The sequence below is a fragment of the Xylaria bambusicola genome (assembly GCF_022495145.1).
Source record: "Xylaria bambusicola strain CBS 139988 unplaced genomic scaffold F5B22scaffold_1, whole genome shotgun sequence".
Taxonomy (NCBI): domain Eukaryota; kingdom Fungi; phylum Ascomycota; class Sordariomycetes; order Xylariales; family Xylariaceae; genus Xylaria; species Xylaria bambusicola.
The window spans coordinates 377024-395777 of record NW_025953554.1 but is presented as its reverse complement, the minus strand read 5'-3'; the positions used below and the strand labels follow the sequence as shown (position 1 = coordinate 395777).

Here is an 18754-nt window from a genome sequence, read left to right as displayed (position 1 = left end):
CAATAACCCCGCCATAGAATATAGAATCGATCAGTCAACCAACTAACAGGTTTGGTAATTATTCGACAATATGTTGTTCGTTCCCATAATATCACACGCCAAGGAATAATCTCAGGGATATTGAATAGACAATATTTTACTTAACAGTCAACTAGAAGGCGGCTAGTCAAAACACTCGTAGGGTTCGTACTAAACACTAATTAGCATATCTGCTGTCACGCGGCACTGCGTCAGGCAGAGCCAAACCTGCACATATCATCAATTGACTGTCCTAGTAAGCTCGATGTGCTACCACCTACTCGAATGGACTATAACATAATGACTATAACCAGCCCTGGTGCGAGCATGCTTACCTCTCTATTCTATTATCCAATCGGATATTCCTGCGCCAACGCCGTAATCTGCAGAAGTGGGCGAACTCGTGAAGTAGGAATGCTCAAACATAGCAGCCATATGACAATTCATTGTATTATCATGATAAATGACTGCATCTTGGGACTCACAGTCAAGCGACGAGGTATCTTGGTAAGACGATGGCCCGTCTATCTGAACAAACTGCGAAGGATCCGGCGACCTCATAAGCATCTTATGGCGTTCGCTTGCATCAGCACCATCCCAGATAAAAGGGCATATTTGAAGCTCGGTGTCGTAAGACAGTATTCCGGACTCATCATCCATGGCAAGAGCCTTCTCCTCATCGCCCCTGATGGCTGAGGGGCTTACAATAGGGTTTGCATTATGCTCGCCCGGCATTGGAGAGAATGAAAATGGCTCTTCGTCGTTATTCGTGCTTGGGCTTCTGCAAGAAACTAGCCAATCCGCGCCGTCAGCCCCGACGGAACGGGAAGACGAGCCGAGACCCAGGGCCTGCGTCAATACTCGGTGTTCAATCCTCCTAAGTAACCCGTCGAAAGCCTCTTGATACGTGCGGCCGTCTTTCAAAACATGCCGGAAAGCGTCCTCGAGGACGTGGGGCTTGGAATCGTCGTGGTAGAATGCTTGGATGGAGGACAGCACCTCGGCGAAGTAGTGGCTCTTGACGAAGGGCGAGTCGGGCTTTCTGGCGCCCGGGAACAGGATGGCCCATATCTGATACCACTTGACCTCGCATGTGATCTTACGCCCGGCTGCTTTCTGGATGTCCCGTTTTTGCTTGGCCGTCATGCCGTAGAGTGTGCATTGGCCTTTCTGGCAGTCTGTGTGGGAATCTTGCTCCGTCGTATTGATGAGGGGATTCTGGCATGTTGGGCGATCGCATTCCAGCGTGTCGTGATACCGCAGTAGATGTTGCTTTACGTAGCTTATCTTTGACATCTTGTACGTGAGGCATCGGTCGAATCTCCAAGGATCCCTTTTATAAAATGGACAGGCCAAGCCGCCCGTATCATCTGGCGTTATTCTTTTCCTAGCTGTACCGTCACTCGACTCCGGTTTCTCTGCGAGCTGCTCGCTCTCGAGTTCTTCGGAGTCTTTACGCCGCTTTAATAGATTGTTTCTGAATGGGCATCGTGAGGTTTCCGGATCCTTCGGGGCTGCTGAAGCTTCGCGCATATTCATGGCAGCCGCCATCCTATTAGGTTTTGGTTGATTGGTTGTATTTTTGTGCTTTATAACGCCTTTCTTATTGATACAAAGAAAATCCACTTTTAAACATGATCTTTGGTAAAATATCGAGGTGTGTGGGTCAGGATCACCCTGTTTTGCTTTTCGTTCCACGTTGTTCTGGAGACTGAGTTGGATCACGGCCTCGGTGCATGCATTTATTCGAATAGTCACACAACGAAACGTTTCTATGGTTGATAATCCATAGATATAGGACACGGAGATATCTACGCAATCATCGCGCTCGGCGATAGAGTGATATCCCCATGAACGTGATCCGGAGGAGCATATAGACCAATGTGTCTCCGTTTCGCCATTGTGGTGATAAAGATCACCGCGTATTTCGCTCCAAATAGAATTGTGTTGTGCGCTATGAGATATATCATCCTCGGGGCCGGTATACGTCTCTAGCATTAGCTGGTAGTAGAATCCCATTGACTGAATTGGCTCTGAAAGTTTTGCACAACTGTCCAAATCATTGTAATAGCCCAGGCCGTCCAGTTTTAGGAGGCCGTCTATTTCTGGTTCTCTGTCTGGTTTTCGCTCCTCCCAAGAAATTCGAATTTCCGTGATATCGGAATTCTTATCTACTGTGGTTTTTCGAAGGAATATGGTACCGCTTGCAAGCCGGTCATTTGATAATTTCTCATATACTTCCAGTTCGGCCGAAAAGGAAGATGTTGGACCAAACTCTTTGAGCACTATGAAAGCCCCGGCACAATGAGATGTGATGGTCTTCAGCAATAAGTTCTTCCGGAAACTTTCCAGGCCAAAACTGTCCAGGGAACTTCTGATGGATTCCCTTGGTGCATGATTGGTCCAGGGACAACATGGGAAATTTGAGATACTTCGGGTTGAATCCACGCTTTCCTCCTTGAACCGACTCTTGTAATCGAACTCATCGTTCTCTGTCAACGTCATTGTAGAGGCCATATTCTTCCGCCGTTGGGAGGAACTGATGTACCTGTCGTTATGGTATCTCTTCTTCGCACATCCGTGACGAAGGCAAAATTACGGGACGTTGTGCTATGGTGCTGACGAAAGGGGGTTAGAACTGGGCACAGCTGTGATGACTTGCCCGACCTTATCATAGCCTGTTATATAGAAGATGGTGGCGCAGCCCCTCAGAATGGTTGCATCTGATATTATCAGTTTCATTGGCTCGCTTGCCCTGGGCTTCTGTAGGCTCCCGGGCGCTTTTAACCCCCGATTAGATTGTCCGTATGTCTGTATATGAAATGCACTATAAGACGCAGCCTGCTTATGGATGTCGCACTCAGTGAAATTTCTAAGCCGCCGTGATGCGAGGATACTACCCAACCGATGTATCGCACCTATCGATAATGTTTACGCGGGCTATATTCAGCGAACCCGATAGCTCAAGCATAGAATGAGGCTCCTAACATCATTGATACGTTTGCACTCGCTTGCGGGATTTCTTCTAGCGTGTTGGCTTCTAAGAGGAGAAGACGTTGGGTGTACCGGAAGCTTGATTCTATTCGTTCACTAATATGTAGTCAGACCACCCCCTCGGGACCGATGGCATAATGTTGGTTGTTTCACGGGCAGGTAAGCCGGAAATGGATGGCGGAAACTTGGTTTCTAATTTGAAGAAGGACTTACTGTCCTCAAACTACGTAGATCATCAATACCTATTATGACTGTGACGGGTAACATTCGAGGCCGAGTTACCTAATCTTAAATTACTGTCACTGTGGCTGATCGTTGGGGAGGCTGGATTCAGCCAAAGAAGATCTTTGAATCTCAGCCCCGAGGCCTGAGCTTACATCGACAGGGTCTCTAAAAACATAAGGCTAGACACAGATAGATATCTCCCAATCCAAATACGTAAATGATAGGCGGAATCGCAACGACGTTAGAGAGGTCGGTAACATAGGCAAAGAGTGAGATACATTCATGGCGCTTTACCAGTAGAGAAGAGGCATCGTTGCCGATCTTTAAATTCAAGAAACAGGGGTATCTAAGTAAAAATAGTCCGAGCACTGGCCAAGAAAATAATAAAGCGAAGTCAGGTGTTATCCATCCTTCTCGAAGTTATCATTCAAATACACCACGAAGCTTTCACGTATCCTCGACGGACCCATATTCCCTATGCCCTCAAGACCAATACCGCCCCTATTCAGCCCCATGAAGGCCCTCCGTAACCTCTGAAGTTGAGGCAACCCGACTTTCCTACTAGGTAGTTCAACGGTCAAAGTGTCGTCTCCCTGCCCACTGGCCCGCGGTATCGAGACGTCGCCCCCACCTTCATCGCCCTGTTGTTCGAGGATTCGCTTAACGATATCCTGCGTTTCGCGATCCAGCACGTACAAATAATCGCCGTCAGCATCCCGACCCCGTTGCACAGTTGCCTGATTCGGCTTGACGATCTTGCGCGTTTCTCCCGCAATGGCCTCCCACAAGCTGTCGAAGACCTGCCTCGTCTGCGCTTCGCCGTCCTCCCATATCAGCGTGAAGAGCGGGCTGTCCCACCTCGTCATGGGATTCGGCTCTTCGTAGCGAAATACCAGGTTTTCCCAATTCGCCGGCTCGTACGCGCCTTCTGCGTCTTCGGCATCATTGCCTAACTTCCGCGCTTCCTGCGCGCCCGCTGCTTCGCCGTGCAAGCGCGCCTCGTTGATCTCGCGGGACTTCTCTTTCGAGCATCCGATCTGTAGTATGCAGCTGGGAGTGCGCACGGCCTTGGACTCGCAGTGCAGCTGGTAGCGCCATCCCTTGATGTAGTTCAGCCCGTCGAGGATGACGATGTCCTTGTCGCTTAGCACGCGCTTGACGGCGCCGTATATGGCGGCGCGCGCGTCCTTTTCCGAGGCGTTCGCGGACCGGGTGTGGGCGGGGAGAGCGGACAAGTCGTACACGGACCGAGATATGGAGAGCGTTTGATCCGATATCAAGTGCAGGCGATGCTTGGGGGTCGCACCGTCTGGTGTTGCAGCTTTTATGCGCTCGGAAAGATATGTGTGTAGTTGCTTTGCGCGGGTCGACTTGCCGGACGTGGGGAATCCGGTGACTATAATGAGCTTTTCGATGGGTTAACACTGATTCGTATAGAATAGCTCTGGTAATGGGAAGTCATACCGGCATGGCTTAAAACTAAAGCTCACGCAGAGGGATTAGGAGAAGGCGTTGTTTCTTGCAATGAGGTGAAGGGGAAATCTTTGGATAGGCGAACTATTCAGCGTTACGTGCCAAGAGTCAGTACCTCCCTCCCACCATGAGTGTGATTAAGTTTTACCCCGCCAAAAAAATCACCTGCCTAAACGCTCCCATTTTCACCAAGAGCTCACTATGGATATGCTGTGATTCTCACATGTTTTTTTCCTCCATTCCATGTTTGTATAAATTCTATTTATTCTAAAACATGTAATATATAATAATATTCGCGTCGTGCTTTTATGTCCAGCGAACAAAACAAAAGAGACCAGTTGGGTATCCATCTAAACGCCTCACGCAATAATTCCTAAAAACTCTTACACATGCCCCCAGAAACTTTTCAACTTCCATCATCCTAGCACTGCCCACATCATACCCCAGAAACGGGGCCATATCGTTGTTCATATCGTCGTTCATGTCGGCCCTGACGCCGGCCCTGACGCCGGGTCTGATGTTGTCCCACGCCTTGCATTTCAATAGCATCATAGCGTCCCTTGAGACGATCGTACAAGCGCCCCAGAGGCCGTGAGCCACCGGCAGGTGTATCGGCTTTTGGACGCACTTGGAGTGTCAGACCAACCACTTCAATAATCACAACGATGATGATCTCCTCAATGACGGCGGTCCCCAGAAAGACGTAGGCATTCCCTGACACGCTGTTGAACGCAGAATGCCGGTCAAAGGTGCCGATGGCCTGGTAGAGGAGGCGAACGAGGAGAAAGGGCAAGCAAAAGGCAATGGCCAGAACTAAGCGCCTCTCGCCGGCTTCGACGTGCGAGATGCTGAATAACAGCTGCGCTGTTGCGATGACCAACAGAACGTAACCGGCTATCGTGAGCCCGATACTCGCTTGCGACACGGAGGACGCCTTGTACATTCCTGTGTCGGCATAGTTGCTGCCCGCTGTCGTACCGCCAACGATGCCGAGAATCACGGCCACGAAGACGAGTAATTGTGCCCAGTAGAGGACGCGCGGGTTGACGAGGACATTTCGGGCTTTCTCGGCACTCTCACATGCCCTGTTGATCAGGGCTAGCAGCATGACGATGAAGTCTGTGAGTCCGATGGCTTGCAGGGTCAAGGCGCCGAAGAACAAGCCGATATTATCTGGCTGAGCTGTGGCTGCGAGCTGTAACGCCGCGCCAATGATGCGCAGGAGCGAGAATAAGAACAGGAATAGCCATCCTGCGTTCTGTCCGAAACCGTGTCGTACGCAGAGAAGCGTAGCAACTGCGAGGAATGGTACATAAAGTATGATTTGGGTAATGGAGATGCCGTTGCGCACGGTGATCTCCATGTTGAGGGTCGTTCGAGGACGGTATAGCAATTCCAAGCTACAATGGGTCGAAGTCAAGTGAATAAATATATAAGATGAATTCTCTATAACGAAGAGAGAGGTATGGAGATGGATGTCGATATTCAATGAGCTACATCTCGAGCCAAGACTACGCATACCTACCTCCTTATATAACTTTCACGGCATGCTATCCCGATACCTACCTCCACACGAAGGAATATGAAGCACCAAGATCGCGACCCTGCTATATTCTCACTCGTTATTCTGTCCAATGACAAGGACCTCAGCCAGGCTGCGCGGCGGAGCATGCTGTGTGTCGTCGTCGACGGCGTGAGGCGTTCCATAGTCGAAATCCCAGCTTTCAGGCCCTAGTCCCAAAGTGGGCAAACTAACGAAAGCGAAAGCGAGCTTTTGGCTGAGGAGGGCTTGTGATTGGACGCTGAAATTAATCGAGACGTGACTAAGCCTCAGACAAGCTTCTTTGACCTGCATGCGTGGATCAGGTATGATGTAGGTATGTGAGATGGTGAGATGGTATCTGACTTGCATTACATATTCGCATTCGCATTGAAGCTCAAGTGCAATTCTTCTATCTTTTGACCAAAGGAGGCCTCGTGATGATCATTGCTGATTGGTCTTTCTGAAAAGGGGAAAATAACCAATTGAATTGAATCTAGACAAGTAATCTTTGTGTCGGTTTCTATATACCTCCATCTCTACGAATAAATGGTCCTCAAACGCGTTTTACCATGCTATCTACAGGCTCTACCATGATGAATTCTACTCTATGAAAGCGCGGAGATCGTTCGGTATGAGTTCGAGGCTACTATAAAAATAGAGCAGTAGCTGAATCTGCAACGAAGGACCCTGAGCTTGAATCCTTTAGTACTAGCGTACCTAGCTGTTACTTGGCCTACATAATAGTCACCAAAACTTGAAGAACTCTCGACGTTGATCAAAATAAGCCAAGCAGCACTTAAGATCAAGTGCCGTTTGCCGCTTATATTCCACCAATTGATGGGTCAAATTCAATGCTTGCAGAGGACCCATCCGAGATCCTACAGGTAGATATATGCATATCCTTGTCTGTTATAATTCAGACAAAGAGCTTAAGACTGCACTGGGTTCAAGCCGTGATTTTCAGATCATTATGGCTTGGTATGACGAGAGTGAATTTAACAATAGGAAAAGAGCGTGGTTACTGCTTCGTTAATAGTCTGTGTCGTGACTGAGAAGGCACCTTCAAGAAACAGTCGATCTAGCTCTGCAGCAGCCGTTTCTTCATCAACCGCCAGCTTCAAGAAAAACCGATTCCGCACTTTTTCGTCCCATACCCATCGATTCGTCCCATCAGCTTCTACGTGATTATACCCATATTCGTTTCCAAACTGGAACAGACTCCCCAACCCATTCATGGCGTACAGAAGCGTCAGAGGATCCCATGATTGCCGCGACGAATAGTACGTGTAGTAGATATACGCCATTCGCGCCGGATCCGTGCTGGGTCCTTCAGACATCAGCCGTCCGCCGGATTTGACAGGCTTACCAACTTCTTCGCCCAGGAAAACCATTCGGCCCTCCCATGTGTGAACTACATGTGCCGTCAGACTGGCATTAGAGCCCCAGAAGTTGAATTCGTGTCCCGAGGGATAGCCACCGCCCATGATCACGAGCTCGGAGACCTTGCGCGCGACGAGTTCACGGCCATCAAGATCGGAGTAGTCATCAGCCGTCGAGTTTAACAATCCTGATAGCTTTCGTTCTAAAGTTAGAATGCTAGTTGTAGATTGCTTCATCAGACGACTCACATTATCGAAGAACCCAATCGACGCAATCGTCACCGTGCCATCCTCGGCCTCGGCAAGTACCTTTCTATACAGCGCAACGGGATCCCATGCCTCTTCCGCATGGCCCCACGGTAGACTCCCGCCAGACCAGTGAAATGCGATCTTGCTGGCGTATTCACCAACCTCATAGGACCACGCGTCGAAGAACGTGGCGTTGGTCAACGGACGTCGAATTCCAATTGGGATATCGGGGTGGCCATAGTGCGCCAGGATAGCCGATGCAGCAAGGGCTGAGAAAGTGGAAGGGTAGTTGATGTTGACGGCGAGGAGATTTACGCACGGCGATGTGGCTGCGAGAAGCAGGGCTCCTACGTCGCTGTTTTGATGTCTGTAAGTGGAGAGACTCGCGAGAATTATAGATATGGAGAGATTTATTTCCCCAGCGCTTACTCGACGTCACTGAAGAGGTCGGTGTCAATGATTAGATTCTTCTTAACTGCGAGTGCAGCGGCAGCAGTGGTTAGAAACTGCAGAAGGGTATTTGCCTTCATCTTAGGCACACACAGGAGTATCTCGCAGGTAGGTATTTGTTGTATTGTGATGATGAAGCTCAGCGCCCAAGTACTAGGAGCCCGACTTTCCCTTCAGCTTATCGTCGGGACGATATTGAAAGAGGTTTTATGGCCTCGAATATTAAGATCATATGTTCCTCAATTGTAAATCTATATTCTAGCTATATTCTACTGTATCACGACCTAGAAAGGCAGCTTTATGTAAGTAATGACCCTAAGCTTGCAATGAGGCGCATTGGGCATTTGGCAGGCCGAGTTAAACCCCACCTGGAGCTCTCCAGCTGTGCCCCTCCTTGGACCTTTTGGCTTCCACTGTACTTGACCTGCAGAGATGGCATCAGCTCATCTCAAAGTCTACTCTTATTATTTATTATAAAAGCTTCATCAACTTCTTCTGATCACTATACTTCGAAGCGTATGCTACAACTCTCTTGAGACCCATAGCAACCCCCCTTTATTAACGAAGATACACGCCCATCCCACCTATATATGCCATGGCTGCCCCGCCGATAAACCACCAGCAAGCGACGGTCATGAACCCGATCACCTCGATGAACGAGCCATGGCCGAGCCCAGAGCACCTAGCAGCAGCCACGACAACGCACAGACAAGGCCCCTTCGCGATATCCAGCCGGAAGCTCCCGATCTCCAAGGCCGGCCCGATCGAGGCCATGGAGAAGGCCATCGGGATCCCGGTGCCGGAGATGATCTTCGGCGACAACCTCGTGAGCATAGCGCACATGCCGAGCGGGTGGCGCATCGAGTTCAACGCGCGCGACGCCCTCGACGCCGTCGACAAGACGGGCAACAACATGCTACAGGTCGCCTACGCCGGCGAATGGAGCGCGAGCCGCGAGCAGACGAGCGCGGGCATCCGCGAGGTCGTGAGGCCGTTCGACTGGAGCTACAGCACCACGTACAAAGGGACAGTGGTGACAGACGAGCGTACCAAGACGAATTCCCCAGCCGGCACATCCGCGGAACAAAGCAGTAGGAAACTAGCCTTCGCCCCGACCGATACCCCGATCCCCATCGAGCTCCTCAAGAGGCGCGACCCGATCCGCTTCTTCGACGACGTGATGCTCTACGAGAGCGAGCTCGACGACAACGGCATCTCGGTGCTCAGCGCCAAGTTCCGCGTCCACGACGAGCGCATGCTGCTGCTCTGCAGGCTGTACATGCGTTTGGATAACGTCGTCTGTCGCGTGCGCGACACGCGCGTGTACGTCGATTTCGCGTCCGAGGTCATCACGCGCGAGTACACGGTTAAAGAGGCTAGTTTCAGCGATGTGAAGCAGGTACGTTTTTTTTTTCTCTCTCATCAAAGTTCTATTTTCTGGTGTCTAGATTTTCTTATGCAAAGGCCCTCTATAACCGTGGATGGGAATAGAGATATCCATAGCAGTGCCTGTCTGTATCAAGTTCCTTGCGCTCAGCTCGACAAACGCTAATCTCAACCCCGTTTCGCAGAAACTCTTGCTATCCGGCCTACGACCCGATGCGATAACGGTGGCGTTACGAGATGCGAACAGCATTGCGGAAATCCTGCCTATTGTTGACGGGACTCTCGAGAGCGTCTCGCTTGCCTCGTAAAGCATTAGCAGCCTGACCTTGACTGCTTGCCTAACTAGACAAGGCAGTTGATTCTAATGGCAGCTGTAAAAAAGACAGCTGCGCAGGGCGTTAATAGCCGTGTTGGTGAGCGCACAAGCATATCAGTAGCGTGCTCGAATCCAGTATAAAGTAGAAACCTCGATTGCGCAGGCTTAACTGTGTAGGCAATGACTCATGACACTGTAAATATAGAGGCGGCAAAGATTATAGAAATAATACGAGAGAAGGGGATCTTAGTGGTATTGAGTATAATAGCAAACAAGTTAATCGGACTTTCTTCTAGTTCATCCACGAAGATAATCAGGTATGTAACCTTCCACTAGCGAAGCCCCCCCAACTTCCACGTCTCGTTCAGCATATAAAATCAACAGCTGACACAGATGCGTATAAAAAGCTCATCATCATCATCATCGTTAACCCAAGCAAACTCCAATGCTGTTCGTTTTAAGTTACACGCCTCCCGCTCAAAACTACTACGAAGACGGAGCCACTCATCACCGAGCATCCACGGGTGAACTACTTCGCGTTCTCTCCTCGAATGAGAGCTCCCACTTGTCCACCTCCTGAAACTTGCGCACGGCGGTCTTGAGCTCTTCGCCTAATCTCTCCACTAGCATCTGACTGCTCTCCACGGCCAGATCGGCGACAGAGTTGCTGTCATTTTCACCCTCATCCTCCTCTTCATTTTCGTTCTCATTTTCATTCTCTTTGTCTGATAATCGACCATACGTCCTAGATATACGTTTATTAGGACCGGAAGCTTCTTTATCCTTATTGCGGGTTGGAGTTCGTGTTCTTGTAGTAGCTCTATTTTGGGTGTTTACCCGGGTGTTCGGGCGACGTCTCATACGGACGTCTAAGGTTCCGAGCTCATCTTCACGGGCACCCAATCCGGAAATATCAACTTCAGGTTCTGATTCATCCGCATCTATGTTGAAAGGATCATCACCGGTACCTCTACGTCGACGACGGGGTAGTAGCCCCGCGAGCTCAGCTGTGGTCAATTTACGCGGTGGCTTGGGTGCCGATGCTTTGCGTTTCGGTTGAGCGACTCGCGTGGGTGGTGGCGAAGATGAATGGGCATAATTGGGAGAATGTGTAAGTGAAGGCGGTGATGACATATCTGAGGCACTATCATCTTGGACTGGCGTTCGTCGTAGTACTGAAGTTGCCTGTCGCGTGCGTGCTTTTGGTATAGATTGTAGAGGGGGCCAAAGCTCTTCATCACTTTCCGAAGAGTCACTGCTGAGAGGAGGGGCCATCAGCTCCGGGTCCATTGGCGGAATTGGTGTCGAAGGTGCATGCTGTGGCAATGATAACGGAGAGTCTTCGTCTGAAGCTGGCTGCTCAATTGATTGGCGAATCTCATCTTGAACTTCAAAAGGAGACGATCGAAGACGTCGCTCGTGACCCTCTGCAGACTTTCTCTTGCGTGATTTTGCACTCGAAGTTGACTGCACAAGCGCCTCGCCACCGGAACTTCTCTTAGAGCGTCGCAGGGGTGTAGATTCGGCCTCTGGCGCAAACCCATCCTCTGCAATGCCATCTTCATCTTCCTCCTCATCTTCCTCATCTTCATCCTCATCCTCCAGCTCCCGCTCGGGTTCGGGACGCTGTGGCCTTGGCTTCTGGGCAGTACTGAGAATGCTGGGTTCCCTCGCCCTTCTCTTAAACTGGCCGAAGTTGAGGGTGGAGCTAAAGGCGGGAGTATTAGGACCCGCCCTACTACTAGGGCGAATTGGTCCATCATCGCGACTCAAAAAGCTGCCAGCGCGCGGTCGTCGTCTGAATTGGGAAACAGACAGAGTCGATGTCTCGGCGGATCGCTGGGCACTTGCATGTCCCACTGTATCCAAGGTAGTATCGAGATCATTGAACATAGAGTCATCCAAATCCAAGCCAGTTATATCCGTAGGCCTGCGGCGCGGTGGTGTCGCTTTTACTACGCCTTGACTTGCGTCAACAGAATCATTTGTGCTGGGAATGACGTCCTCTTCTTTAGCGGAGCTAGCTGTTGATGTGATATTCTCGAGTCTTTCCATAGCTTCATCACGTCTTTGTCTTGTCTTCTCCAGCTCTTTTTGTTGATGTATTGCTTCTGTAGAGGTAGTGCGGCTGTTGCGCAGTGACGTGCCATTGCGTAACGACTTGCGCCTCGTAGCAGCTTTCTCTTTCTCGCGGTCGCTCACATCGTAAATATCAGAGCTGGGCGCGTTGGCTTGGAGCGCAACCGTAGACGCTGACTCTGGTGCTGGTGCTGTTACTGCTGTAGCACTGGGGTTTGCTGCTTGGGTTGGGCGCGTTCGTGCCGGCCGAGACACTCGGGGTCGTGGCATCGCGAAACACTACAACTCGATGAAGAAGAGGGATTGGAGATGTCCGAGAACTGAGCAGGTGGGCTTGTACAGAGGCTGGCTGGAATATGCAGTAGAAAATAGGAATCAATGTCGGCGGTGTGTTGCGACTGCGCCGAGGTACCTAGGAATACTATGTACATGGGCGTTTGGGGAAGAAAGAAGCAAGCTGTGATGGTGGGGAATCATGACCACAATATCCAGACGCGTCGAAGCTACAAGCGTGTTTGTGAGGACTGTGCCCCACCCCGCCTTCCTTCCCCCATTCAGCCTTAAGTACAAGGTACCTGTATACCTGCCCGTTATAAGTATGCGAGCACTTGCATCTGGCAGGTACCCCCTCGTATTCTCCAACGTTTACCTAGAAACGCTGTAGATTTGTACTATTCACCTTCTCACGAAGTAAGTGGTACACTATGTTGAGAGAGATATCATTGGAACTCCAGTAGCCTCTATTCAGATGCTATGTTTCTCTTACCTTAGTAATGCGAGAGTACTTTTTACGATAAAAGCTGGGATGACTAACTAGCTACTGCTATATAACTCTTTCTACATAGTAAGTTCAGGTTGGCTAAACAATCAATCAATCAATCAATGAGTAAGACAGTGACAGTGAGAGTGGTGAGAATCACCAAGTTATTTTCTTCATAATATCTCTCATAGATTGAATTTTGAATGCTTAGGGTAGGTTTAAATCGTAGTGTCAGCTTAAATTTCAGGCTCAGAATAGGCCATGCATGCATTGTCACTCAATTGACGGCATTACATTAACATGAGACGACGATATGATTCCAAGATTACAAGATCGCATCATGTACCTCACTCGGCAGCAATCATAAACATTCAGTTAATTCACATGACAAAGTTACGTAGGCTCACGATATTTCCGCCAGCTTACAGTAAGCATCAAGGCTGTTGTTGTTTATGATAACATCCTCAATTCTAGAAGGATTTCATGCGACCTGGATCTCTATAGCCGGTTACCTCTATAGGTGCTCATGAAAGAACTTGAGTGCGAGCTGATATCCTCTTTCATACCCTGCTTTGACCTTCTCATCTTTTAGATCTGCCCGAGCGCTCATGAACCCATGAACCTGATCATCGAATCTCTCAACATACTTAGGTACGTTGAGGCTGTCTTCATAGGCCTTCACATCCTCAGTTGATTCGCCGTTAGAAGCAAGCAACATCGTAGGGACCTTAACCCGAGTCCCCTCGTGCGCGTCAATCCGCGCCGGTGAAGTCTGCATGGCAACCTTGAACAAGCCTGCTTCATCGCCCGCGACCAAGCTAGCCATCTTGCCACCCCAACAATATCCTATGATGCCCCAGGATTTGACATTTGGATTAAACATTTGGTCGGCTTGTAGAATCCCTGGAATCTTGGGCTGATGGATAGACCACAAGGCATCCTTGAACCACTCTCCCAAAGCAGCATTCTGCTCGTCTGTGGTAGGCGGGTACCATTCCATTTTAGCTGGGTTTCCATTAAAGAAGTCGGGCATGAAAACCTGGTACGACTGCTTTGCGTCTCCAGTGGCCAATATGTCGGCTCCTTGGAGGATCTGCGGCGTGAAGCCAAATATGTCATAGACAGCTAGAATGGCCTTGTCGGCGTCGGCAGGCCCCGTCACATCTTCGCACACACAGCTTTGATTAGTGAAGACTCTGACGATATCCAGAGCGGAGTACGACCGACGAAAACTCACATGTTTTGAGACCCCCCAAATCGAGGTATCGACCCTTAGGCTCGTAGCCCTCATCCACCACGGGCGGGATCCTAGATGAGCCTAGTCAGTTGCTCATATATCGCTATAGCTCAGTAACCCACGCACGTAGCATACATACATACCTACAACAAGCCTCACTATGCGTAGACATTTCTGCTCCCAAGACGTATAACTGGTGAAGTGTGATCAATATGTAGCTTAATTTGGAATCAAAACTTATAAATCAAATCCCACTACTTATCCCCGTGAATCCAAATATACTAACTATACTCTATCAAGGCATTCTTATCCACACCTTATCGTGTGCCTCATAGCCCAGAGCCAACTCCAACAAGGCGAAGAGACGGGATTTACGTGCAAGTCATATGCAACGAGATATCTATATAGAGCCAGGAATTGATCAACAACTTAGCTACCTTAATTCTATACACATTTCGAACATATAGGCCATAAGGTTGTACATTGAAAATGAATATTTCCTCATAGATGGTTAGGCCTCCAGTGTAATCCGAATACGAATACTAGCTGCGAAGGTCAACTATGTTGTCTATTCTGTTAGTCCCTTCCGGGAGAAAAAAAAAATGCTCTGAATCACGTGAATTTTCTTCTGGTCTCACTCAGCAAGACTTCAGAACGGACATCCGTGGTCGTCTCCGGCTCATACTTAGACACAGTTCCTAGGGTCGACGAACCGCCTTGTCTCCACATACGCCCTTCGTCTTACAGATGGAGTAGAGCAAATTTCTCTCATGAGCTCAACAGCTTGCCAAATTAGGTAGATGAAAGTTTCCTAGATAAGTATCGTGCTCTTGTGAGTAAAGTGCTTCATCTACCCTCTGGGTATTAGGCATAAAGGACCTCCAGCTCACTAGCGCCACTCAATATTAATCCAACCTCAAGAGTACAAATAGATAGTCATGTATGGATTATCTCAGCACTAAGTACCACATCGACAGAGACACAGACTAGATGTTTCCCTTGTGCCGGTAACCAGCGAATCAGCCCGCAGCGGGGGGAGTCAAGGGATGGGAGAGACATCCCCATCTTATCGGTACCGAACCGACGGACTCATAGGTATGACGGGTTTCGCCACGGAACCGAACTAACTTTCAGCTTCGCGGAGATCGCGTTACACGAGGCGGTGTAGAGCCGAGACTACGAGTGGCTCACGGCAGGACATACGTACGTCAGTCAGAGGCTGACTAGCTAGCTGGATGACTGGCCAGGTAGATCTCGTACGTCTTATCGATGCGCATAATCAAAACGGGTTGATATATCACATATCACGTCTAGCTGACTTCGTCATGCATACTAATTAGTATCTACAGGTGTGTATCTGCAGCGTACAGACGCCGAGGGCGTGTATACCGGTAGATCATATGAAACCCCTTGCATTGTTCACGTAGATAATCACGATGCTAAGGCTCGGTAATTCCACCTATCATAGAGTGTATTCTGCCGATGCATCTCTGTGCTACAGTAGTATACGTATTCTTCAGTACACACTAAGCTCGCCTATGCGCACGACATCATCAGTGTGGCCGGGCTTCCCTTGCTAAAGCACGTAAGCGGTATGATAGATCATAACCACGAGTTGAGCCTTCATCGTGTACTGTATGACGACTATGTAACTTCCCAAGAGTACTCCGCGCGAAGCACTACATTGGGGGGTGAATCTACACCAGCCAGTAACAATGAAGCCATTGACAATGCGCTTAACAAAGAACAATGGAGACGGACCAAGCTCCAATAGTTCCAGAAGTTACGGGGCTCGACGACAAGCGAGGGATGAAGATAGCGGGGGCTGAAAATAAAGAAAAACGAAGAGAGAGAGAGAGAGCATCACGTACACAGCGGAACCAACACACGAAGGAACTAACCAGGCTCCTCAGCGAAAGCGAAACAGCCCCTTCAACAGTGCGCAGAACCATAAGCACATGTCCCAACGATATCGTCGCCACCAGGGTATCTCTCGAGGTCTCGTGCACGACATCCTGGGTGGCTAGATACCAACAGCCCAGTCAGCAGCGAGCACCACCACAGACTGTGTGAAATTCGTACGGCAGTCGAATCTTGCCATGATCTACCTACCCGCAGACAGCAAAGGTCAGACTAAACATCCCCTGGCCGCACTGCTCATCCTCGTCTTCGCTATTAACACGGACATGGATCAACGTCAGGCTGAAGGATGTACACCACAGCGTACTTCTCCGCGCTAAAGGGTCTAGGAGTGTTCATTCCGGACAGGTTTCACTCCTCGCCTGCGTGGATTGGGACCGGGTGGGTGCCGCGCTTGTGCGATATGCTCGTGACGTATTGTCTTGGTCCTTGAGCACCAGACGTCTTGGGTTCCGACGCTGTGCTATCTGTTTGCGCAGGGTTTGTCCCTGCGGGTGACCGCTCTTTTGGATCTCTGGACGGTGCTTGCGGATATGCTGGCCATGTCCTATTCTCAGATGAGTGTGAGGGACGCAGGTTCATAGAGGATTAGATGGGGTAGATGATTGCATGATGAAACTGATCTGACCTGTTTGACATGAGCAGAGACAGGACCACAGAGACAGTTGTCACATTAGTATACCCACCCATACAATCGACTGTATCGAGTGATGGATGATGGCAGCGGAACATAGAAGAAATATGGAATATCATCTTTTAGGAGAGGGTATCATGATTTGTCCTTGTATTTCATGCTTCTTCGAAACCCATCAGTAGCTATACAGTTTGTGGGATAGGTGATATACATAGATATACAGTTCTTGTCGTCCAAGTAGGATGGAGAATACAACTCGGGAGATCATTAGATAGTTAGACATTAGATCAGCGCCTGACCCATAAACATGCTCTCCCTCACCTCGGCGACGATGTCGCGCCGGTCAGCCTTGCCTACTAATACAATACCTCGTCCTCGTCTGCCCATGCGTCCAGCGCGGCCCAAACGATGAATGAAGTCAATGGTCGTGTGAGGTACATCGTACAAGATTACGTGTCGAACGGCTATGGTATCAATGCCTCGTGAAGCAAGGTCCGTAGCTACGATGACTTTAGTGTTTAGAAGTGATCTTCTGCTTCGCCCAGCAGCCGGCTGCGATGAGCCTTCCGGAAGCTTGGCCCTCATGGGCTTAGCAGATGTGAATGATTCCAGCATCTCGGACTGGCGCTGCTCTTCGGTGTCACGATGAAGTGCCACGGCATCGATGCCTTTAGAGACGAGGTAGTCGGCGACCTCCTGAGTCTTCTCTCTCTCATTCACAAAGACCATGATACGCCTGATCTCGATCTCTCCAGATGTGGTGTCTTCGAAACGAGCGGCGTCTTTGCCGATAGACCAGATGGCATCTGCGCAAGCGAGATCCTTATTGTTACGATATGGGTCTTTTGACACATCAATAACACCAAGTTGAACACGGCGAGGAATTGAATGCAGCTTTGGTGTAGTGATTCGCTCCATGTTCGGAAATTCTCTTAATAGATAATTATCGAGCCGCGTGGGGATGGTAGCTGAGCACAGTATAAGTTGCTTGATGGAGGGTAGTGCACGATCTAGAATAGCCGTAGTCACTGGCGCGAAGCTGCGGTCGAAAAGCGAGTCCGCCTCATCAACGATTAAATGGCTGACCCGAGACAGAATGTTGGGGTCTGAATCGGCCATAGAAGCGAGCAGATGAGGTGTAGAAATAATGAGATCAATGCCACTAGGATTGTACATAGAGGCCTGTATCACTTTGGCAGAGACATTGGCCGAGAACATACAGGCTCTGAATTTGACGGCATGAGAAAGGGATTTGGCAACTGCGCCGACTTGGTCAACAAGTTCGGCTGTAGGAACAAGAATGATGACCTTAGGGCGTGCCATAGTAGGATGAGGTTCGAATTCCCGGGGACCTTCATATCCAGGCTCCTTCATCGCCGCACTTTGCTTCAGAAAATCCTCGCGGTAGGCAATGATTTCGGGATCAGCAGCCTCTGCCGTTTTCAACGCATTGATTGCGGGTAAAAGGTAAGCAAGAGTCTTGCCCGAGCCAGTCTCAGCCGCCAGGAGGTATTCTCTCCGGCCGCTCGGTTTTTGGCCCAGCAATTGCGGTATTGCTAATCGCTGGACAGATGTGGGCCTGACCTCTGTTTGCCCTTTCAATACATCGTCCAAGATGGCTGACTGCAAGGTGGGTAGTAGGGCGAACTGGTCAAAAGATTTGGTTTCGGCCATGCTCGCCTTCGTGCGTGTTCTCTCTCTATACGGTATGGTTTTGAGAGAGCTCTGCATCTTCATGGCCTTGACTCGTCGGCCATCCGTCCCGTCCCCGTCCCCCCGATCTCTGTCGTTGCGGCGGTAGTGAGAGGGTTGTCTGGGCGTATCTTCCCGTACTCGCGCAAAAGTCCGGTTCATACCACCGAAAGGACCCTCTGATTTTCGACGAGGTCTTCTTTTATCATGACTATCTTCATCTCGCCGCGGGGGGCGCGCAACTCGATCTGAGAGCACCATGCGTGACGGGCTCGCCTTCGCGCGTCCGGAGAAAAGTCGGCGGGAGGCCCAAGGCTGGCGTCCATTTTGGAAGAGCACTCGGGTGGCAGCCGTGAATAGACAAGACGGGCAAATGGGCTGAGAAGCGAGCGCATGCAT

At 49.8% G+C, this 18754-nt stretch overlaps 8 protein-coding genes across 8 annotated transcripts; 1 reads left to right on the top strand and 7 right to left on the bottom strand.

The window, feature by feature from the left end:
- Positions 1 to 81: 81 nt before the first annotated feature.
- Positions 82 to 3086, bottom strand: F5B22DRAFT_5246 (uncharacterized protein). The gene is made up of 2 exons (XM_047972653.1): positions 354 to 3086; positions 82 to 266 (listed from the first exon to the last, which is right to left on the bottom strand). Exon 1 carries the CDS (start codon positions 2533 to 2535, stop codon positions 358 to 360), a length of 2178 nt encoding a protein of 725 aa, XP_047836209.1. The 5' UTR covers positions 2536 to 3086; the 3' UTR covers positions 82 to 266; positions 354 to 357.
- On the bottom strand, positions 3087 to 4926 carry F5B22DRAFT_5267 (chromatin associated protein KTI12). Its single transcript, XM_047972677.1, has 2 exons — positions 4702 to 4926; positions 3087 to 4643 (listed from the first exon to the last, which is right to left on the bottom strand). Exons 1-2 carry the CDS (start codon positions 4705 to 4707, stop codon positions 3639 to 3641), a joined length of 1011 nt encoding a protein of 336 aa, XP_047836208.1. The 5' UTR covers positions 4708 to 4926; the 3' UTR covers positions 3087 to 3638.
- On the bottom strand, positions 4625 to 6738 carry F5B22DRAFT_5244 (uncharacterized protein). The gene has a single exon (XM_047972650.1). It carries the CDS (start codon positions 6227 to 6229, stop codon positions 5147 to 5149), a length of 1083 nt encoding a protein of 360 aa, XP_047836207.1. The 5' UTR covers positions 6230 to 6738; the 3' UTR covers positions 4625 to 5146.
- F5B22DRAFT_5265 (inosine/uridine-preferring nucleoside hydrolase) lies at positions 6739 to 8634 on the bottom strand. Its single transcript, XM_047972675.1, has 3 exons — positions 8311 to 8634; positions 7882 to 8236; positions 6739 to 7827 (listed from the first exon to the last, which is right to left on the bottom strand). Exons 1-3 carry the CDS (start codon positions 8409 to 8411, stop codon positions 7249 to 7251), a joined length of 1035 nt encoding a protein of 344 aa, XP_047836206.1. The 5' UTR covers positions 8412 to 8634; the 3' UTR covers positions 6739 to 7248.
- Positions 8635 to 8744: 110 nt separating this feature from the next.
- On the top strand, positions 8745 to 10245 carry F5B22DRAFT_5085 (TIP41-like family-domain-containing protein). The gene is made up of 2 exons (XM_047972506.1): positions 8745 to 9730; positions 9903 to 10245. The coding sequence occupies exons 1-2, from the start codon at positions 8927 to 8929 to the stop codon at positions 10023 to 10025; spliced, it is 927 nt and encodes a 308-aa protein (XP_047836205.1). The 5' UTR covers positions 8745 to 8926; the 3' UTR covers positions 10026 to 10245.
- A 295-nt stretch (positions 10246 to 10540) lies between these two features.
- Positions 10541 to 12382, bottom strand: F5B22DRAFT_640791 (uncharacterized protein; the record flags this gene model as incomplete). Its single annotated transcript, XM_047977894.1, has 1 exon — positions 10541 to 12382. The coding sequence occupies one exon, from the start codon at positions 12380 to 12382 to the stop codon at positions 10541 to 10543; it is 1842 nt and encodes a 613-aa protein (XP_047836204.1).
- A 953-nt stretch (positions 12383 to 13335) lies between these two features.
- On the bottom strand, positions 13336 to 14809 carry F5B22DRAFT_582455 (Alpha/Beta hydrolase protein). Its single transcript, XM_047973299.1, has 3 exons — positions 14253 to 14809; positions 14110 to 14180; positions 13336 to 14036 (listed from the first exon to the last, which is right to left on the bottom strand). The coding sequence occupies exons 1-3, from the start codon at positions 14279 to 14281 to the stop codon at positions 13387 to 13389; spliced, it is 750 nt and encodes a 249-aa protein (XP_047836203.1). The 5' UTR covers positions 14282 to 14809; the 3' UTR covers positions 13336 to 13386.
- A 2136-nt stretch (positions 14810 to 16945) lies between these two features.
- F5B22DRAFT_632399 (ATP-dependent RNA helicase mrh-4, mitochondrial) lies at positions 16946 to 18754 on the bottom strand (the record flags this gene model as incomplete). Its single annotated transcript, XM_047976692.1, has 1 exon — positions 16946 to 18754. One exon carries the CDS (start codon positions 18752 to 18754, stop codon positions 16946 to 16948), a length of 1809 nt encoding a protein of 602 aa, XP_047836202.1.